Source organism: Microchirus variegatus, assembly GCF_963457635.1.
Source record: "Microchirus variegatus genome assembly, chromosome: 9".
Classification (NCBI taxonomy): Eukaryota; Metazoa; Chordata; class Actinopteri; order Pleuronectiformes; family Soleidae; genus Microchirus; species Microchirus variegatus.
Window position 1 is genome coordinate 7520218 of NC_139810.1, and position 23483 is coordinate 7543700.

Genomic DNA, 23483 nt, shown 5'->3' on the forward strand with positions numbered 1-23483 from the left:
TAACACTTTTATTAGACCACCTGTCATAAAAAAAACAAGAAAACATAAATATTTTAGAAATCTTTTCAAAAACTAAAAAAAAAAAAAAAAAATATTGTTATTGATTTGGCAAATAACAAATTGAATTCACCTTTTTATACCCAGGCGGCTCACTGGGCTTCTCTGAGAAGACATTAATCAACAAATTAATCAAGCATAACATTCAACCACTACAACTAATTTTCAGTGGTTGATAACTATAATTTGACATCTTAATCAAGAAATAATAATTATATTTTAGCATTAAAAATACTGATGTATTAACATTACAGAAACAGAACATAAGTGATTTGGACTGTGGCATAAACCTTACATCGGGTGGTGGTCTAATACATTTAAGTTAAGCACCGTACATGAATCAAAGTATTGGACATAACTTGTGTAGTGTGCAGGATAAGCTAATTGTTTGTGTTGCTAAGCAAGTGCAGAACTTGTGTTTTTGGGGGTGGCAGAGTCATACAAATGATTAAATAAATGAAATATTATAAACCGTTGTAGCTTCTAATTTTTGACCGACTTGACGTCGTGCTGTTGTACTGAATATCAGCACAGCTATCAAGGGTCTCTGCAGGTTTCAACAAGTCACATTTAAAGGTACCATATGTAAGAATGTGGCCAAAAACAGTTACTACATTCAAATTCAAAATACAGAGGTCTTTTAGGTTTCATTTTCTGACCTAACTGGCAACCCGTGGTTGCACGGAAGCTGAGACTCTACTGACTGCAATGATTGGTAGACAGCAGTAGGTGGCGCCACATGCCAAAACATGATTTCAAAACATAAACATGATTTGCAGTCTGCAAAATATTTTTTTAATGCAAATATTTTGTCTGTACTGTTGTTGTTGGTGAGTTCAGTTTGTTATATGAACATTATTCCTGGGTCTCTGTGACGTATAAGGGGGAATTTATGGTCAGTCGCTTTAGATTTATTACATAATGCACCTTTAAAACTTTTTAAGACTTAATGAATACAATTTCGGACCCATTTCACATCCATACTGCCAAAAAAGTACAAAATACATGAAGGAAAATTGGAGCCACAAATTGTTGAACTTGCACTTACCCATCTTATGCAAGCAATTCGGCTTAGCTGTGGGCTTTCGTTAAGTTTTTCCGCTGCTATGCTAAGCTGTTAGACGCCGCAGCACACTAGCTAGCGATGCTCGATAAATTCTCACCGGGCAGCACAGGAGGCCTACTTTAGTTCCATGTTGTAGTTATGTTATCGCATCCTCAAAAATAGAAACATTTCAAAGCGAGACTGAAGTTTATGTATGTTTTAAATAAAAGTAACTTCAACAGATTTTTAAGACCCTTCAAAATTGTATTTAAGACCTTTTACGAGATTTTAGGAGAATTTTAGACATTTTAAAGCCTTAAAATCAAATAATTGGATATAAGACCCCGCGGATACACTGCTATCGCAAAAATCACAGTTACAGAACCCTGGGACATCACAGTGACTTAACATCAAACAACAACAGACTCCCTCTGGCAAAGCACGACGTGAACTGAACCCATGTATATAAACTGTTTAAGACAACGACTGGTGCGTTCTGCATGTGTCTTTATTACCTGACTGTGTGCAGGACTTCATGTGCTCGGGCCAGTGGGCCTGCTGGCAGGGGTAGTCACAGTAACTGGTGTTCCAGCAGCAGTAGAAGATGGCCTCCTTCCTGCAGTTGGCGCACCACTGTTTCTTTTTGGTCTCGTCCACTGCCTGCTGCTTCTCCACCTCCGTCTGCTTCTTCACCTCAGTCACCAGCCGCTCTCGCTCCTGCTCCAGACTCTGCCGCATCTCCGCCATCGTCAGTTCTGTGTCGGGGGGAAAAAAAGAAGGTGTCGATCATTTTCAGGACGAACACTGATTGCGTAACGTTAACTTTTAAGGCTAATTCTGTATTTGTGGCTAATATATATATACATATATACCTCTGTACGGAAAGGCACTTCGACTCACCTAGATTGTGCTTCATCTCAGACAACTCTTGTTGATGCAGCCACTGGAGCTTTTCAATTTCTATCCTTAACCGTCGAATCTGTGACAAATAAAAAAGAAATTCACTGATTTATTCTAATCCCTTACATACAGCATCAAGTATTACAGTAAACGACTCAGAACCCGTGTGCGTATGCCAGCGTGTACCTCTGCAATTGTGTTTCCTGAAGTGCTTTTGGAAAGGTCGTTGTAGATTTCAGTCATTGTCCCTTTAATGGTGTCCATAATCTGCAGGAAAATATTATGATTACTTTCTGATTACTTTTTTCTTCCATTCATTAGGGCGTTCATCAATCTATCATGACAAGGTTTATCGGTGAAAATAACGCCTGTAAGTCTTCACTTACTTTATTTGTGTACTTTGCTATATCTGCGGCCACATCGGCTGAGACCGTGGGGATCTGTACGTCTCCTGTGAAAGACGAGGAGCTTCCAGATGTGACCTGAGCAGCCGTGGACGAGGACGAATTTGGTGACGGGTCTTTTTGTTGTCCTAAAAAGGAATAAAAAGGTGGAACAATTTATGCATCCTTTAATGTCATTCACGCCAGTGGAGTGATGACATGATTGATAATGCTCATTGATGTACCCTTGGCTGCTTGTCTGGTCTGATAGCGGGAACTTGAATTCTGCTGTTGTGACTGCAGCTGCTGTGGACTCCGTGTTTGCCCCTGACTCGGTGTTTGCACCGCTGACTGCTCCCCAGGCTGCGACTGCTGCTGCTGCTGCTGCTTCTGCACCTTCTCCATTTGCCACTTCTGAGAGGACGTGGGAAACTTGGTGGGATTCCAAACCACTGCTCGCTGCACGGCCTGCGTCGCCTCTTTGGGCAGCAGAGGGCGCTGTTTCTTTACGGCTGCAGGCGCTGGAGAGGCTGCAGAGGCTGAGCTGGAAGTAGGAGAGGGAACACTGGTGGTGGTTCCCGTGGTGGTGGCGGCCGCGGTGGCGGCGGAGGTCGTCGTCGTCGCCGTGGCACTGGACAGACCAGAAGCTGCAGTAGACACAAGGCTGAGGGCAGCCGTGATGGCAGGTTGCAACGCTTCTTTAAGGCTGGAGGCGACTTCGCGTGGCAGTGCTGCTGCTGCTGTTGCTGCAGCACCAGACGAAGGCTGTTTACCTAGGCAGAAAAACAGATATTTTCTTAAGTAACAGCCTAAAAAAGGTTAAACAATATTCAAATTATTATATATATGTGCTCAAGGAACAGGGATTTAAAATGTTTGTCAGTGAGTCTGAATATTAATGAACTATTTGATAGAGCTGAAAGAATTAATCGATTATTAATCGATCACTAAATGCAAAATAAAACTATTCGATCATCGGTTAATCCAGGGGTCTCAAACTGGCGGCCCGGGGGCCACATGCGGCCCCCAAATCAATTACATGCGGCCCCCCACTTAATATCATGTTATCATGAAAACATGGCCCACGAACTAACCATCTTTTAGTTCTGAGGCCCAGAACTGGCTCCTGGTATGAATTTTAATTACACACACTATTTCACACTATTATTTATGTAATTTAAATTAAATGTCTGTTTTTGATAAATAATTTTGCATCATAAATAGTATTATTAAGTATATGTGTGATATTGTGAACAGTTGTTTTTTGTTCTCTAGGCCAGGCCCTTCTTGACCACAATAGATGCGCATTGGACCCCAGGTCATTTGAGTTTGAGAGCCCTGAGTTAATCGCTTTGAAACTTTTTTCATGATTAAAACAAGATTTCTGATTGTTTTAGCTTCTTAAATGTGAATATTTTCGTCGTTTCTTTGCTCCACATGACAAAGAAATCATTAAAACTGAATCATTTCCAGGTTTGACAAACACAGATCAATGGTTTTTAACATTTTATGGACCAAACCATTAATCGATTTCGAAAATAATTGTTAGTTGCAGCTCTACTATTTGATCAAATTGTGTTTCACAGATTTTTTTTTGTTTTTTGTAAAAAACATAATTTATTACCATTTAATCAAATGTGACCGAAAGCTCAGTATATAATATCAATACTCCATTACTGTATTACTTTATAGGTCCAGGGTGTAAAAATGTGTCACACTTGATGTTGACAGGGGACTCCCCGCCCCCTCCCTTTCGCAACTTTCCATAAGTTACAGGAATTACGAAAACCACTCGGAGATATCAGAAAGAATGTTGTGTGACGTGTACGCCACGGCTGGATTATCTTAAATGTTACACACTGTAACCTTTAAGGATGTCATTTCCTCCCGTCACGATCACAATCGCAGGAACTCACAAACACCAGAGGTCTCACCTTCCACCTTGACAGTGTCTTTGAGAGGTTTAGCAGCAGACGCCCCTGCGTCTCTTCTCGCCCTCTTCGAGTCCCGTCCACCATGTTCATCGCCCAGGTCGATCACCAGCTCTCTTTCAGAATCAGAGTCTTGGTCCGCCGCTGATGTGGCGGCAGCCGTTTTACCCTCCTCTGGGGGGGCTTTGGGCCTCTCAGTGAGGGGCTGAGGCTGGGGCGTTCTGGGCTTGTCCTGGACGTCCCTGTCCGGGCCATTGCTACCCTGTTTCTCTTTGAGCAGGGGTTCAAGGGCGGCTTTATCCCCCGCGCCCGCTGCTCCCTCTTTAATCTCTCTGTCCGTGTTGGATTTGGGCCTCTTTCGCTCCGCTTTGTCTTTGTCGTCCTGGGCGGAGCTCTTTGGCTTGTGATCGTCGTCGCTGAGATACTCGCTGTCACTCGAGTCCGATTTCTCCGAGTCTTCGGAGTCACTGTGGTCCACGCCTTTGTACACATCCTCAGAAATCTCATCGATACCTGTGAGGAAAAACATACATTCTTGATTTAATCTGTGAATAAAGTTTTCACCCTTAATCCCAATCAACAGCAGACATCATAAAAACTTGAAAAAGTAAACCGAAAAACAAATAAGAAAACTTGTGAACTGTATAACTTGTTGTATTAATAATCCAACCTTTTATAGACAACTTTAAAAATTATGCACCAAATTCTTCCCCGACTTCTTCCCGTTTTAGATCAGGTCGCATCAAATGCAGTCGATCGGACATCCTCCTGAATACCCCCATTATTTTATTTTATTTCCCTCTTCCCCTTTCTTTTTTAACTGTTTTATCTCCTTATTCTTTTTAACAATGAAAACGCATCGTTTTACCAGTTAAAAATATCTTGTAAACCAGCTTGTCATACTTATATGTAAGAATGTGGCCAAAAACAGTTACTACATTCAAATTCAAAATACCGAGGTCTTTTAGGTTTCATTTTCTGACGTAACTGGCAACCCGTGGTTGCTCGGCAACTGAGACTCTACTGACTGCAATGATTGGTAGCCGGCAGTAGGTGGCGCCACATGCCAACACAGGATTTCAAAACATAAACATGATTTGCAGTGTGCAAAATATTTTTTTTAATGCAAATATTGTGGCTGTACTGTTGTTGTTGGCGAGTTCAGTTTGTTATATGAACATTATTCCTGAGTCTCTGTGACATATTAGTAGGATTTTATGGCCAGTTGCTTTAGATTTATTACATAATGCACCTTTAAGTATGTGTGAAAACCCATGTTTTGCAATATTTTTGTTGTTTCGTTGAATATAGATATTTTCTATATATTTATATCAGTAATTGTACGTCCACTCCTGTATTATCATTTCAGCTGTATGTTTAACTTTGAAAACCCCAATAAAAAGAGATGAAATATCGCAAAAGTACAGTGCTTAAACAAACAGCTCGAGGTTTTTTCATACCGAGCTGAGCCTTGCAGCTTTCAATGGTCTTGTCCAGGCTCCTGATGTGTCTCTTTGGAGTTGGGAGGGTCGTCGCCGACGCTCCTTGTTGTTGCTGATGTTGTTGCTGCACGGTCTCGCTCAGCTCCTTCAGATCCATTTCAGCTTTCACTCGATCTGAAATGCACAGGTTTCAGTGCGATTTCTTGTCGCAGAATTGATTCTCATCATAATAAAAATGATGATGAACACCGTACATTTCTGTTGTCGGTACTCTTACCCAAGTTGAGATTGAGAATGCCGCCCGTGCTGGTGGTCCTCTCCTGCTTGGGAACCAGACCAGGGTTTGAGGGTTTCGGACTGCCTGCTGGACCCATCTTTCCAGACACAGGAGATGCTGTAATCACAAAGACAAAATAATTAAAAACAAACAACCATGGTCACTTTTCATTTACACACAGGTAGGTAAAAAATTTCAAATGGCACCACTAAGCAGAAATAGAGCTGCAGACTTGCAACACTTGATATTTTAAAGCAGATAAACAGGACACAATACTGAATTATCACCATTTATATGGATTCACTACTGTCCAGTTGATATATACTCTCTTTACACTCCAGCTTTGCTTTCTACCAACTCCTGAGAGAAATATGGTTCTGTGGCTACTGAGGCCTTATCCTTATGCTACGACAGAAATACACCAAAGAGGTTAAGGGTTTTCACTCTGGGTCCTTTACCAAAAACAGCATTTTAGAGCTCAAAAATGCCAGTCCCGAGTCTTTTCTTTTTACTGAAAACAGCTGCGGCCGACGATGCAATAAAACAAAGTACATTCACAAACTGGATAGCAAAAACTATCACCTTTACCCAACACACCGACGCAGACTCAGACTCGGAAATCTAGCACAACTACGTTGTTAAATTGCACTGCCGTTGTCCGACTCTATGCTAGGTGGCGATATACGACCCCTTTAAGCGTGATGGCATTGGGTGTTGACCGGTTACATCACAGACCAAAAACATCTTCAGCTGACGGCGCCATTCTGCATCCTTCCTCCATCCATTAACTCCAAAATATAACATTCCTTCAGCAGGAATGCACTGGACTGGATGTTCTTCCTTTATGTACAAGACTATTCACATTATTTCAAGTTCAAAGCCCCAGGGGCAGGAACTGCTGAGATTGTGCAGAGTGCCTAGGTCAGTTTAGGTCCAGTTAAAGGTGCATTATGTAATAAATCTAAAGCAACTGGCCATAAAATCCTCCTAATATGTCACAGAGACTCAGGAATAATGTTCATATAATAAACTGAACTCACCAACAACAACAGTACAGCCAAAATATTTGCATTAAAAAAAATATTTTGCAGACTGCAAATCATGTTTATGTTTTGAAGTTATGTTTTGGCATGTGGCGCCACCTACCGCCATCTACCAATCATTGCAGTCAGTAGAGTCTCAGCTGCCAAGCAACCACGGGTTACCAGTTCCGTCAGAAAACGAAACGACCTTGGTATTTTTAATTTGAATGTAGTAACCGTTTTTGGCCACATTCTTACATATGGCACCTTTAAATATAAACAAGCAATAGTCATTTGACTCCTAACTGCATTATCGTCTTATTTGATAAAGAAAACAAAAAGTATTTCCACTAGGCTATGTATTTACCAGAACAATCCATTGATTCCTCTCCAGTGCTATAGTGGAAAGCAGGATTTCTGCTGGGCTTTTCCATGTCCTGCTCCCCATCAGACCCTGTGTGAACCGAAGAGTTGGTGCTCATTGGGGAGCGAGGCATGTCCGTCATAGAGACCCTCCGACTCATTCCACTCGGCGTGGAACTCTTGCCGAGGACCATCTTCGGGGATGCCGTTATGTCGAAATTGAGTCGCAGTTTGTCCGCTTTTTCCGTCTTCACCGTGCCAGCGCTGGGGTTTGAGGGGTCCACGAGCATCTGTAGTTGGTTGTTGGGCGTGTAAGGAGTGCGGAAGGGCGCGTAGTTGAAGACCCCAAACTTCTTGCGGATGTTTTCCACGTAGACCTCCATCTCCTGCATGGCACTGTTGAAGATGCTTTTCGTCTTCTTCACAGAGAAAGGGATCTCTTTGGACATGAGGTAGCAGTTGTTGATGGGGACCCATGCCCTGTGGGAAACCATAGCAAAAGGTGAACAAAACTTTTAATTTATATTTGGTCAAAAAAATAGATTATTCCTTTAGTAGTACTTAAAGGTTAATCTTACCTGTCATGTTGACCGAAGAAGCGTGCGTCTACCTGTCCATCCTTTTCTCTAAGTGCTTTTGCTGGCCAGAAAGGAAAGCCTTTTAGCTTGGCCCAGACCAGAGGATGAGGTTGACTCTGTTGGGAACAAATAACAACAAACACAACGGTCTAAACCAAGGTATTCAATCAAAATTTCATTTAAATATGACCTTGTTTAAGATAAGGCAAACCTACACATGGCTCACAGAACCAGTTGTCCCTTTTTTGGCATGAAGACAGGTAGCATTCTGGACACACCTCGATCTCGTTCATCTAAAAGCACAATTTCAAAGTCACTCAGTCAATACATACATATACAGTATGTTTGTACAGTACATACACATATATGTACACACATACACATATATACGTGTATGTATGTACAGTACATACACATATATGTACACACATACACATATATACGTGTATGTATGTGTATATATATATATATATATATATATATATATATATATATATATATATATATATATATATATATATATATATATATATATATGTATATATGTATATATATGTATATATATATATATATATACACACACACATGTATACATATATATATATACATATATATATACATATACATATATATACACATATACACGCATATACTGCGTTTCGTTACTCTGTACTGGTGACATGTGCAATGACAATAAAGTTGAATTCGATTCTATTCTATTTATGTACACATATATATACACACACACATATATACACACACATATATATACACACACATATATATACATACATATACATATATATATATATATATATATATGTATATATATATATACATATATATACACACATATATACACATATACATATATATGTGTGTGTATATATATATATGTGCATATATATATATACACATACATACATACATACATACATACATATACATATGTATATATACATACATATATACATACATACATATGTATATACATATGTATATATATATATCTATACATATACACATATACATATCTATACATATATATATATATATATATATATACACACACACATATACATATATATATACACATATACATATATATATATATACACACACACATATACATATATATATATACACATATACATATATATATACATATACATAAAAAAATCAGAATCAGAGAAACATTTGCTAATCAAAATTAGAAAAGCTTCTTTACCTCATGTTCACAAATCTTGACAATTACTTTTGCGGTTGCTGTTAGTTTGTGATTGCCTGCAATTAAAACAGAAATACATAAATCATTCTTTAAAATACAAACACTGTTATGATTAATGGTGATTAATGTTAAAGTAGCCCACCTCCATTATAGATGATGCAGTTGTGCAAAATCCATTTCATGTCCGCGAGAAAGGCTTCGGTGCAGCCGTACATTTTCTTTTTTACATTCTGTGCAAAAGCAAAAGCAATACAATCACATGGTCTTTATAGTTTGTAAAAATATGTTATATATTTTGCTTGCTTAAAGTCCGTGTAAAGCCATAACAAACAGGAAAACATGTCTCTAACCAAAGTCGCTAACTGTTTTGTTAAATGTGGTTTTAAATCATGTCAAATTCAGCAACATTCTCTAATGTGAAACGCTCATAGTGGCCTCACAGAAGCAATCTGCTCTTCTTTGTGTCCAAATTAATTTTCTCGTCCTTAGTAACAGAGCTTTTCTGTGTGTTTTTGCATCGAGGTAAGACTTTGGCCAAATTTGGCTCCATCATCGCATCATTGAGCCATATTTTAGACACACCTAAAAAATACTGGACAGAAGTCTGGAGAGAAACAGTTTCCAGTCTTTACTCAATACCTCTCTTATCCACAGCTGTAATTTATTTATTTCTTTTTACCATTTTAATGCAGGGGAAATGAAGTAAATGTTGTTACCTTCTCTAAAGTACTTAGGTCCATGGGGTGGAAGATATATTCAGCATAATCTGGGTGCTGTTCCAGAGACACAGGCTTCTGAAAAGGCTCAGTCTGCTCAGTTCGGGCAAATATTAAAACAATAAAAACAAATAAAAGAATAAAATACATTAGCCATTAGCAGGAATATAGAGATTCCTTGATATATTTCTCTCACACACACACATTAAATTAACATTAACAGGATCTTACCCCAGGCTGTTTAATCTTTTGGAGTGCAAACTTGAGCAAGTAGGACAGCTGGTCTATTGTCAGCATTGTCATTGCCTTGCTCTGGGTTTCAATGCATTCAGCAACAGTTATTTTCTGCAACAAAGATCATTTGTGACATTATAGAAAATGAAATGAAAAATTAAAAAAAATAAAAAATCAAGCAAAAAAAAAAAACAATCATAGAAATTAGTACATTACAATTTAGTTTTTAAAGTTTTGATTTAGCGTAAACATGCTAAATGATCTAAATTGTGCTGATTAAAAAGACGTGCTCGGTTAATCTTACAAAATGTAAAGAATCTAAAGCTTTAATCTAGAGATGTTCCAACACCAGTTTTTCATTTCTTAAAACCTTTACGCATCTACCAATTCAAGTACTGACCGAATACCGGGGCAGAAAAAAATGCTAACAGCTATTGTAATGCTACTAGCCCATGTTTGACCTAGCTTAGCTTAAATGCTTTAAAATTAAATGACTTATTTATCTAGTTTGACAGTTAACATAACTACAAAACAACATAAAAAACTATAGTACATTGTTGTTTTACTTCCAACCTTTCCAATTTGAAGTACTATGGCAAGCGGTTTTTACATTTAAAACGGTACACAGGATATTCACTCCCGACATCTGCAACAACATTCTTACTAGTCGGAATGACACCACTTTTGCCATTCATATGTATGGGGTTTGTCATTATAGATATCTACAATAGCAGTTTCAGATATATACAACGTTATTATGTCTAGTCACAATTCAAGTTCAAGATATCTTTAATTATCCTCAATTGACCCTAAAGCGGTACAAGATGGCTAGCTTGTCTTTTGTAGATATCTTGAATTAAGTTTCATAAAGTCAGTATAAGGTTGTAGACATCTCAATCCTGAATTGTGACTAGTCATAATGAAACTGAAAATAGAGATATCTACAACAAACCCCATTCACATGAATGGCAAAAGTTGCAGATATCTACAAGTGCAATTCATACTAGTCACAGTGACGTCTAGTCAAAATGATGTCACAGATATCCATAATAGTAATTCCAGATTGTCAAACTAGGCAGTTAAAGGTGCATTATGTAATAAATCTAAAGCAACTGGCCATAAAATCCTCAGGAATAATGTTCATATAACAAACTCACCAACAACAACAGTACAGCCAAAATATTTGCATTAAAAAAAATCTTTTGCAGACTGCAAATCATGTTTATGTTTTGAAATCATGTTTTGGCATGTGGCGCCACCTACCGCCGTCTACCAATCATTGCAGTCAGTAGAGTCTTAGCTGCCGAGCAACCACGGGTTGCCAGTTGCGTCAGAAAACGAAACCTAAAAGATCTCGGTATTTTGAATTAAAATGTAGTAACCGTTTTTGGCCACATTCTTGCATATGGCACCTTTACATGTTAAAACAGCTTACCATAGAAATACCGCCAAATCATTCTCATGCTAGCTAGCTCCAGCTAAGGCTAATCCAGATGATCACTACTTCTTCTCTCTTAAATTGTAGATGTGATGTTTTAGATTGTCAAAGAAGAAATTCTTACAAACAGTGTCACATTATTGTAATACGGGTGGAACTAATACGCTTAAAAGTTGCAATATCAGTTAGTGCCGGTGCATAAATTTGCTTATTTGCCATTGTCTAATCTGGCATTTCCCATACTAGTATTGGAACATCTCTACATTAATCTTAAATCTTCTAGTGTGAGCTATGAGTTACGCTTGCAGTGGTGTCAGATCATCAGACGACGCAGTTGATTTCGCTGATTTTGTTCTGACACCCACTTTAGTAAAAATTAAGCAAGCAAGATTGTGCCACGGGTCCCACAATCATTTGATTATGCACCCACACACGTCTTCAGCAAGATACCTCACACTCTGGACAGAACCAGTCGCCCTCGGGCTCGGCTGGTAGTTTGAGGCACTTGGCGTGGTACACCCTGGGGCAGAGCTCACAGCAGAGCACCTGGCCCTCGCGGTGGCACAGCCAGCAGTAGAAGTCATTCCTGCCGTCCTGCGGTACAACATCAACAGGGTCTGTGGTGAGTGCTGGCTGCTTCATATAGTAAAAGGGACCATGTCTTAGCTCTGACTGAAATGCAGGCAAGAGAAACAGGGGGCAGGTTTCAAAAAAACACGCAGGAACACAAAAAAAGGTGCAGTGCAACAGAAACAAGCAGCAGTAGGTTTAGGGTAAGCAGGGTAAGCAACACAGAAGGTACTAAAATGAAATTAATCAAATACAGCAGACAACACTTTACACCCCCTCGTCAGTATCACTGTAATGTAAAGCAATGATCAAATCAAAATTAAAGGGATAGTTCGGAATTTTGGACGTAAGACCTATTTTCCAACTCAGCCGTTGTGATGGAGACTTTTTAAAGAAATTTCATACAGTTCTTCTAGTTGCCGAGTTTCACTGGTGCTATGGCTAGCGCAAGTCAATGGTATCAGCTAGCATGGCATTAGAAACACTCATACCGACTCCACAGTGCACCCGAGGCAAATCAATAGTAACGGCAGACTAACGATGTACATATCTGTGTTGATAGAATAATATTTGAAACAAAACTAACCTTGCATCGCAAGAATTTATGAGGGACTACTTTCTCAGCAGCAGCGGAATCAGTCCGCCGCTGCCATAGCCTAAAGGCCACATTATACTTCTCCGACTGCGTATGCGTTATCCGTCTGCGTCACCACGGAGACGCCTCGAGCATTTATACTTCTGCGTCATGGTGACGGACACGCGCTGCAATTTCCTGCCCGATCAGTAGGGGTCGCTGCGCAAGGTTGTTGTGCTCTGGCTACAGTGAGCAATGGTGTCCGAGAAAGAAAGAGAGAGAAAGACTGTTGTTGTTGAAAAAGTGGCCGTTTCTCACTTTTCTGTGTCACGGAACGCAGTTTTAAGATAATTTGAGGCGAGAAATTGTCCATTTAGAGTCTAAACATGTGCTGTGTGTGTTAAGATATGACGTATTTATAGTTCGGCAGCGGCGTTATCGGCGGGGATCTGCTCCGCCTCTGTCAGGACGCCCGGAGCGCACTGAGAGCCGGCACAGAGCAGCTTATCTCGGCCTGTCCTGAGGACCAATGGCAGCTCTTGCCGTCTCCGTAGTCCCTTGACGGAGTGACGGACACTTAAAAAATATTTCGTGCAGACGGAGACTACGCAGAGGCTCTTCGACAGTCTCTGCGTCGACGCAGAGTCTCTACGTAGCCTACGCAGAGCACTTTACGCAGAAGTATAAATTGGGCTTAACAGGTAGTATGACGCGCTGCTGCTGCTGCTGAGACATAAATCCTTCAAATTGCAAGGTTGGTTTTATTTCAAACATTCTATCACCACAGATATGTACATTGATAGTCTGCCGTTACAATTGCTTTGCCTCGGGTGCACTGTGGAGTCGGTATGAGTGTTTCTAATGCCATGCTAGCATGTACCATTGACTTGCGCTAGCCATAGCACCAGCGAACTAGAAAAACTGAATGAAATTTCTTGAAAACGTCTCTTTTTAGCCAAAGAATGAAGCTAATCTATAAGAAACGTTTGTCAGAATGTATGAAAGATTGATTTAATTTAACCTTATAGTTGGGCCATTTTAGTACATTTCTTTCTTTCTAGATTCCTACCATGGATTTTCACTACAAGTAAGTGACTTATTTGTTTTTGAATTACTCCAAAACGCATAAATTTTTTTTTAAACGAAATTCCTCTCCTGCAAATGTATTGTTGTATTGTTGTTGCCATTTCCAACAGTCCCTCATATACCTTGTGCAGTCACGCAGCGTGTTCCCTCCCACCCCCCCCCATCCCCATCATCACATTTCACGATCAAGATTAGGTTTAAAATTAGCAGTGAAATGTGAAATCTGGCCACCTTTCAAGGTCTTACTTTGGTGCGTTGTCCTTCAAACTAATCAGTCAACTGAAACAACACAAATAACTAATCCTTGTCCCAATCGGTGCAATGTTGCTCCAGTTTAACGATCGAGTATGGCCTTTGAGGGATGTTATAAAGCGTAGACAACATCGCCCACGGATCGTTTTATTCAAATAACATTCATAAAACTATCCTGAACTGGAAATCATGGCTGTATTCAAACGTGTTGCATTGAGGTGAAACCGTGAGAGGACTCAAACATTGGCGATAATGGTGGTACTTGCCTGCCTTGACATTTCACTGATACTACTCAGGGGTGTGTCAGCTTTGTCGTCTACTGTAGAAAAAGAACTACGCAGACATATCCTGAAACTGTCATGTGACAGTTTCAACTGCAAAACTAACCCAACAGGTTTGAGGACGCTCTTGTGTGGCTTATCTATTTTTACCTCAGAGTAAACACAATGTATGGCATTCTGATCACTTAGCAATAAGTCAATAACAGTCATTATCACATTATCACAGCATGATTTTACTTCAACAGAAATGTATTTTTTCAAAAATGCTTTAAAAACCTCAATTAACCGGTTTATTCAACTTTCACTCACGATGCAAGAATCTACAGTGTAATCATCAGATAATTATTGTGATGATTGACATTCGAACATGTTTATCTTTATCTTAACCTTTGACCATTAACGCCAACCCACCATTCCACCAAGCAGTACATTCAGGTACATTGAATTCTCAAAAATGATCAAAAAGGCACCAACATTAACTATTCCATCCCACTTTTTGGAACCCTTTAGTTGAGTTTAGTCATGCAGGTAAAGGGTGAAGATATCCACACGGCAAACCATGTACAGGTCAGAGAATCGTGACCTCTGGACCACAAAATGTGGCATTTTTTAAACATACTTTGCATAGTGATGGAGGTTTCGAGGCTTGATTGTGTCAAGTCAAGAATGTCAAACCTGCAGAAGTGTACACTGGGTCACGTGTGTCGCATTTATTGACAGACCACAGTTTCTGTCTGGCTGCTATCGTGTCATGGAAGATACATCGCTAGACCTGGGTTTACCGTTCTTAGGGCCAATTCAAATTCCTATCTTAACCCTCAAGCTCAACCCTTAATCTTAACTGGCCCTCAAAACCAAGTGTTGAGGGTTATTTTGTCACTTAGAAATGGGACACCCCTTAAATGCAGATACTTCTTCAGACTGTGGGGGGCAGAATAACGCGAAAGCTGCGTCCAGTCTGTCAACTCCAAAAAAGAAGAATTTCCAGACACATTTACGTCACGATTATTTATTACGATCCATTTGTCAGTCAAATTATTAGGTTGTCAGTTAGTTATAAGATGATACTCATACAAATACCACAACCACGGACATATTCAGCTGACAGTTACCGCACACCACGGCTTATTGAAAAGTAAACGATAGCAAAAGATCGCTTGTGCGCACCGGCCGGCTTTTGACAAAAGATCGTAAAATAAAAATAAATGTTACGCAACAATGACGTCAGTAATCCGTAATATGGGCCTAAACTAAGATAAAACAATGGTTCTCATAATTTTTATATCTCTATTAAAGTACTACGTACTCGTTTTGCTGCTTTCGACACCATCTTTGTTATGAGAAAACACGCAATGCATTCTGGGTAGCCCTTGCTCCCAAGGGTGGTCTCGGAAAATCACAATATTGAGGGTTAAGATTGAGGGTTAAGCAAGGAATTGGAATTCACCCTTAATCGTGCCATAGCGTGCTGAGCTGCACTGTACTGTAATGCTTGGTGGAAATGCAGCTTCAACAGCGCTGGTTATGGGCTCGAATAGTTTTAACATTATGCCAGGTTAATTTACCTCGCAAATAAGAACAATCGACATGATTCCATGTCATTCAAAAACAACACGTCAGTACTTTTCCATGCACAGATCACTCAAGATTAAACTGTAGCTTCATCATTTAACAGTAGTCCCCTGTATACAAGCACTAGTGGGGGGAATCAATTTATTGAATTAAGTGCATCTCCTTGTGTGGCACATGCGCAGGAGCTCCAAGGCCAGTCTGATTATGACAATGGTCTGAAGATAGAAGCAGTATGATCTCATTATCTGGTTGTTGATAAACGTCAGTCATACCGACATGTTTTTCATGTACCAGTGGCTTTTTAACGTCCTGTAAAGCGTAAAAAATGAGTGACTCTCTCTGACTGGACCATGCATTCATAGTCAAGTAGAGTAAGACTGTATGCTGCAGTCGTAATCACAATTGGCGACGGCATGTTCTCACAGGCAATGTGGCGGCATGCTTTTTTTTTTTTTTTCTGTCCCTGCAGCGTGTGCAAGCCTCCAGAGTTTGATTAAAATAAAACATCCCTTTCTGCTGCTGCTCACCTAGTTAAAATCCTGTTATGTAGAATCACCACCGACAAAACTAGTCGTCTGGCACTAGAAACCCCAGTCACTCTGCAATTTTTCCTGCTGAATAAGTATTTTTCTCCTTCAAATATTCACACCCACTCCATTCACGGTTGCCAGGGCTGATGAAGTACTTGTTCAAACTTGATTTTTCTTTTGAAGCCACCTACTCTGCCAACTCCACCTGAGGGTGTGGGAGGACAGACCTCCACACACACTGATATTCACCCTCCCCACTACTATGCCTCTGTCTCTGTTTTTTTATTTGAGAACATACCAGAATCTCAAATTTAGACCCTTACCTGGTCCTTGCTGTTACCGTGGACGGCCCCAGGCTTCTTCTTTTTCTTCAGAGGGCTGGGCGAGGTGTCGGAGGGAGAGTGCCCATTGGAGGAATGGGTGGGACTTGACACCTTCCTTTTCTGTGGTGCCACCGATCGTTCCGCTGACCCCGGTGGATCAGGGACTGGAAGTAGAAAGACACAATGGGTCACGATGCGGCAAATCCAACACATCGCACGAGCATGAAATCATAAAAATATGATATTGTGCCACATAATAAGAGCATTTTGAAAAACAATGAAGGCGTGCAAATTGATGCCATTTATTCATCAGAGAGTACACTCTCTATTCAAACTAACTAGACCTCATACACACAGCAAAAGATGAAAAGGTATTATTGATTATTTTTTTAGACCGAAGTGACTAAGAAAACGCTGAAACTCGCAATAAATAACCTCGACGAAGCAGAGTTGCCTCACGCGTCTGACCTCTCAGCGCGAGGCATTTGGCCTCAGAGACTTACCTTTGGAGCGCAGAGCTGCATCCATCCCCTCTACCACATCCGACTCCGTCTTCACCTCCTCCTCAGCCAGACTGCAGAGCGGCGAACAAGAGGGGAGCACACAGAGCACAAAGAGAGGCAAACACAGAAGTCAGAAGTGGTGTACACAAACCAGAGACCACAACAGCAGCCTAACAGTAAACAAGTGGAGCACCACCTCGTGCACCGAGGTCCCAGTGGGTCTGTCAGCAGGGACTCTGCACGTTTCCATTGTTACTCTTTTTTTTTTTTTTTCTTCTTGTCTCTCCTGGATTTCTGCACATCTCTGACACTGTGCAACCAAGTTCACATCCTTCTAGCCATACTATCAGTGACAAGACCAGTCTGAATGTGTTCTTTATGTTCCGAGAGAGAGGATGGTAACAATCGCCATGGCAACAACTGCTCTCAGCGAAGCACAAGTTGATATTCACAACAACACATAGGGGCCGTTTAGCTGACATTACCCTGCACCTCCAGACACTGCGGCGAGAAGATTTCCATCCAACTCGCTCCTGATCTTTTGCTCTGTGCCGACAAGAGAGTCAGATGGAATCATTCCTGGCTATTGTAGGTAGAGGGTCTCCGGATGATTAACAAGTCCCTTCAGTAACTACAGCGATGCACACCCAAAGGAATTAGGCCCAGTCTTGGGAGACCATTAGCAAGAGACCCACCTAATAAGCATCATAACAGTTTCTGTCGGCCTAAATATTCATCGCAAACGCGTTTATCTCATCTGTAGTCATATGAAATGAGGATTTCACACATTTACAATGTAGTCTCAGTTTCTAAATAGCTCAATACACAGGCCTCTTTTCTTACTGATCACCACAAACGCTCAGAATCCAATCCTTTCCTACACACCTAGCACTGGGAAAATGCCTCATTTCTCAGGTCTTCCAACTGAACTGATCTCATCTCCTCCGCGGGAGGGGAGAAGGAAGCAGAATAGAAAGAGGATCCAGCAATAAATGAAGGGCTTTGAATGCTTGGCTCCTCCTTTGTTATAGAGCGACAGAGGGCCTTGTTCCAAACATGTCGCCTTTATTCTCGAGCCCTGAGCAGAAAGCCCCCCCCCCCCCCCACAGACCCCTGACAGGTCACACACTTGACCAGCTCGCAGCTTTTGCCTGCAGCTCTGGGTTCCGTCGAGGACGATGGGTTTACAGGCTACAACCCAAAGGTCAATGCCGCATTTGTTGGATCAGCTTTTTTCTTCTTCTTCCTCCCCTTCCTCTTATGAAAGTTAAGGAATGTCCTTCATGTCCCCCTCCTCCGCCCCTTTATAGAGCCATTCCACACAAAAGTTGATCAAACGTCAGCATGTGACAGTTAGCGTGCAGTGAATCCAAACACCACAGCTACAGCTGCATCAGCTGCTCAGCCTTCGCTCCCTTTTAATCCCTTAATGAGTAAAGGGTTGTTTCTCTCCCCAGAGAATTAAGACTGATTAATGATTACCAAGCCAAAAGTGTAACTCACGACCATAAAGCCTTTTTTTTTTTCCCTAATCAACTTAATAAAAGCTTGTCGCCACAGAGAGTTCCTCCTCGTGCCGAGAGCCAAAATACGGCACATGCACCATAACTGGTGCAGTCAGGAAGAAGGACACACATGGGTTAAGCCGTTCCTTTAAAACATGGCACATGGGTATCTTGTTTCAGCCTGCCAACAGTCTCTCACAAACACACACACACACACACACCCATCCTCCGGGGCCTTCCTGTTCAGGACTGAGTGAACAAACGAGGCCCACATGAAAATAACTTAACACTAGCCGAGTCACTCTGCTACGTGCACCACAGCGAGCCCTGAAGAAAGGGGGGGGAAAAGAGAAAAGGAACCTTCGCCATCATCGGGGGCAGCCCAGAGCTGCTGAACCACACACAAGCTTATATTACATATCAATGACAAGACACTGCTGCAAACTACCAGGAAGACAGGACGGCCGGCAGTGGAGAAAGTCTGCTGATCCAAAGGGCATTATTCTCAGATCAGGAGCTGTGATCCATCATCACAGTTAGTAGCAAGATAAAAAAAAATCCACAGCAGATTCTGTGAAACATTCCAGAGGGAGAGAGAGAAAGAGAGAAAGAGGGAGAAACACCCGGGGTTTGAGGAAAAACAAGTGACAGCGTTCCCTCTGCTCTGCAAGTGGTACCTGATGGGACAAAAAACAACAACAAAACAAAACCAAAAAAAACGGAAACAACACACTCAAGAGTCAGTGCCTTTCAGATTCCCCTCCTGTGAGAGAGAGACGAGCAGGGTTCTCTCGTCACAGAAAATGGAGGCCACAGCTCTCGCTTCCCCTCCCCCCGCTCCCCATCCCCCACTCCAAGGCTCAGGCACTGGCACATCCATGCAGGAGAGGACCAGGGAGAGAGAGAGAGAGTGGGGAATTGTCAAAATGTTTAACAAAAATATAAAAGAAATAGATAAAAACACTGACTGTGTCCAGACAAAACATTCAGAGGAATAAAGAGCGGGAGGACATGGGGAAGTCCAGCTCTGGGAGAAGCACTCGCTCCCTCTCCCCTGCTTTTCTTTTCTCTTTTTTTTTATAAATATGTCTTCAATCTTGACTTCCCTCCTTCTCTGTGAACACTGCTGTCATAGAATAATTAGATTTCATTTTGACGAGAGAGAGAGAGAGAGAGAGAGAGAGAGAGAGAGAGAGGGAGACCACACTTGCTGTAGAAGCAGTGGTATCCTCTGTGCACGGAGGAGGACACGCTACATGTTAAAACATATAGGAAAATAACCCTGATGAACCTGGAAATATAGCAGCTTTCAGCATAGAAACAGCTCCACACTAGAACCGGGAATGCCTCTAATTTGAGGAAAAAAATCCTCCCTGAACCTCTGTGAGATTATTAGGCTTTGTGGAAGGGTGCTATGCATCCAGTGGACCGACAACTGCACGTGCGCAAATGCTAATAATAACCTTCTGCTTTGTCAAACTAAAACACGCGTTTCCTTGCCGACACCAACCACATCCAAAATGCACGTTCTTAAATCACCGAAATGAAGATTTCTGCACCTGTACGTGTTGGAAAATGCTGGATAAAAGAGGTTTTTTGACCTGGATTATCTTTCATATATATATATATATATATATATATATATATATATATATATATATATATATATATATATATATATATATATATATGTATGTATATATATGTATGTGTATGTATATATATATACACAGCAGGCTGAATCAAAGATGGCTGTGGAATTTTCCAGAAGGCCCTTGTTCTCCCTGCTGCTTGCTCTCTCCTCTGCCGTCTGATTGTCAATCTTTAACCTCAACTGCAGCTGCAATTGGCTGCAGGGCCAACGGGGTGGAATGTTATTGGTCGGCTATGCTAAGCCACACTGATCACACACACACACACACACACACACACACACACACACACACACACACACACACACACACACACACAGAGTGTGTGCAGCAGGCTCCCCTTGTCCTTTTAAAAATGCACTTTTGCTGCAATGCAGACATTTCCCCCCCTCCACTGCAATACACATGATATTCTCCCTGTGCTTTAGCCGGGCCCCGTCTGGATTATTTAAAAGTATGAAGGTTCAGCAGGGGATAAAAAAGGCCTTTGTGAAGATTAAACATTAGTGGTTACGGTGCATTAGTCACTGCATGTGTGCATTCCAACAACACACAGATGCTGAAACGCAGGCCCCGGAGGATTCGATCTCAACTCAACTGTCTCCCAACGATCGATGAAACATTCATATTTCAGCACGGTGACTCATGCACTTTGAACAGCACGATCGCTTCTGGTTTCACTTTCGCAAAACAGGAGTGATCTGGCGTTAAGATGCAAGTAAGTAGCGTTGCCATTTTCTGGCTGACGTGTAGAATAAGCACTCCAAACCACGGGGAGAAGAAGAAGAAAAAAATTATCCTGGTTTTCCCTGGTGAGACTGCAGAAGAGAAACAACAACGCAGCTCTTATTTTGCGTCCGAGAACAGCTTTCCTCCATGTTGTGGCTTTTAACAGCCATTTTCAATGACATTATTAAGCTTTAAGAGTGTGTGTTTTTCTTATGTAATAGTGACTGGGCTCTGGCAGCAAAAGTACACGACAGAAAACAAAGCTACAGGATGGTGAGGGGGTTGTGTGTCTGTGCTGCCGTGTGATCAGCAAGTGAAGCCTCTGTTTCTCCCAAGACGGCCTCACATGTGCACAAAATGGCCACTGTGTATGTGTGTGTGTGTGTGTGTGGATCAGAGTGGAGGAAGCTATTTCACAACACTGCTGTGGAGCTACATGTCATGATTCTGATCGACCATTTTGAATAAAGTGTTTGTTTTCTTTAAAATGTGCTACAGGGAAGGAGAAAAAAAAAGTTACATGTCTTTGTGTGGTTTATACACAATAATGACACAATAATATGTAAAAAACAGTTTTGTATCTTATGTGTGTGTGTGTTTTAAAAAGGGTATAAAAGCCACAGCACCACCTTAAAAATATAAAAAAGCTCCTGGACTAAAAGGCTGTTCCTCTTTGCTGCCGTCTGGTCTATTTCTCCCAACACGGCCTCTCGTGAAACACAAAATGGCCACTGCCTGAGGATCAGAGTGAAGGAGGCACTTTCAACACACTGCTGTACACTCAGGGCCGCTAATAGAGGCAACACGTGTGCCAATAATTGTTTTTTATTAGAAAAAAAAGGTTAAACTGCAAGAATTGGAAGATTCGACAAAGCTGATGATCAAAAGATTAGTTACAAGCAGCTCGTCCTCTGACTAGTTTGGAGTGTACAAAGTCCAGCCTCATGCAACTTTCTGCCATTATTTAGGCACAATGTTCCATTCATTAACATGTAAAAAGGTAAATATCAACAGGCTAGATAGTCCTCCAACTATCACATATACATACTGTTGCCTCATACTCCATGGCCTGGCATGACACGCAAGGAAACAGCACATGTACTTACAAAAGGGTAACCCCCCCCCCCCTCCATACACCCCCGTACACCCATCCCCCATTCTTCCTCTGCCAAGCTATAACACAGGACTGCTGCGGCATAAAGGGAGACATGGGTGCCATTTTTAAATCCAACTCCACTTTGCATTATAAAAACAGGAAAAGGATTTGCCATGGTCCACTCTGCCTCCTGTATGGCAGCATGGTTGTCTGGGGGCACCCATGTGACCCTGAGACACAGAGGAGAGAGCAAGGGTGAGAGTCGTTACCCAGCCCCCCCCTCCTCCCCCCTCACCCCTCCTCACCCCCACCCCCACCACCCCCTCTTCTTCTTCAGCACAGACTAGAGGCCTGGTTAAGGCCTCCAATCCAACCCCAGCTCCTCCTCCTCCTCCTCCTCCTCCTCCTCCTGCTGCTGCACACTAAACTGATTTCAAGGTGTGAACATTCATCATGAGAAACTAACAGTTACCACAACAAGAAGGAGGACGCCATGTTGTTAGAATAGAACTGAGATGGGAATAAAAAAGAAAGACAGAGCTTACCTCTGTGGATGCATGGCTGCCTGACACACTGTTATGTCAACACTTATAAAACATGGAGGACACTCTCAGCCTTCAGCCGAGGAAGGCTCCGCTCTTCAGGCAAGGCGATCAGGCCCCGGCGATGTTAGCGCGGCCGTGATTGGCCGCCGCGCTCGCAGGCAGGGGTAGAAGGCGACGCGTGATTGGCCCAAATGTTTCCTGAGTAATTATCTTTGTTCAGTGCAGGCAGGGCCAGCGCTGGTGAGTGTAAGAGACAGGGAAGAGGAAAAAAAAAGAAGAAGAAATAAGCACAGAACAACGTCTAAAAAACACCAAATAGCGCCGTGAATGCGAGCAGTGTTGAAATACAAACCACGTAGGACAAGGCTCTGAAGTTTCCAGGTGTAGAAAACGCCGGTGGTTTTCTCGTGCGGAGGTTTTTGAGGAGGAAACGTCAGCATGGAGAGTGTGAGGAGCAGTGCACCATGGCTTCCCCGCACAAGCCTCCATTTTTTATGTGGAGTAGGCCTTTGTTTAAACTCCTCCCTCCCTGTTTCCAGAGAGAAATCTGCTCTGAACTACTCCAATAATCCTGTCTGCAAAACTGAAACAAAATGATTAGGCATCATTTATTAAGTGAGGAGGAGGAGAAGGCCTGGAGGCAGCCATTCT

The 23483-nt window shown here is 41.7% G+C and overlaps 1 protein-coding gene across 3 annotated transcripts in view; it reads right to left on the reverse strand.

The window, feature by feature from the left end:
• LOC310931965 (MYND-type zinc finger-containing chromatin reader ZMYND8-like) overlaps window positions 1-23307 on the reverse strand; it is a 27424-nt gene extending 4117 nt beyond the window's left edge. The window contains exons 1-20 of one of the 3 annotated variants that reach the window (XM_083895219.1): window positions 23185-23307; window positions 22833-23069; window positions 17306-17376; window positions 16803-16966; window positions 12065-12208; window positions 10174-10287; window positions 9943-10035; window positions 9369-9456; window positions 9227-9282; window positions 8214-8291; window positions 7999-8114; window positions 7425-7900; window positions 6036-6152; window positions 5777-5932; window positions 4320-4829; window positions 2631-3158; window positions 2389-2534; window positions 2189-2269; window positions 2003-2081; window positions 1618-1857 (exon numbers count right to left, since the gene is read on the reverse strand). In XM_083895219.1, coding sequence (XP_083751345.1) covers window positions 1618-1857; window positions 2003-2081; window positions 2189-2269; window positions 2389-2534; window positions 2631-3158; window positions 4320-4829; window positions 5777-5932; window positions 6036-6152; window positions 7425-7900; window positions 7999-8114; window positions 8214-8291; window positions 9227-9282; window positions 9369-9456; window positions 9943-10035; window positions 10174-10287; window positions 12065-12208; window positions 16803-16966; window positions 17306-17376; window positions 22833-22846 — 3271 coding nt within the window. In that variant the 5' untranslated portion in view covers window positions 22847-23069; window positions 23185-23307. Of the gene's footprint in view, window positions 1-1617; window positions 1858-2002; window positions 2082-2188; window positions 2270-2388; window positions 2535-2630; window positions 3159-4319; window positions 4830-5776; window positions 5933-6035; window positions 6153-7424; window positions 7901-7998; window positions 8115-8213; window positions 8292-9226; window positions 9283-9368; window positions 9457-9942; window positions 10036-10173; window positions 10288-12064; window positions 12287-16802; window positions 16967-17305; window positions 17377-17501; window positions 18192-22832; window positions 23070-23184 lie in introns of those variants that run through there. The other 2 variants (XM_083895217.1, XM_083895218.1) reach the window with 2 other exon arrangements.
• Between the last annotated feature and the right edge of the window lie 176 nt (window positions 23308-23483).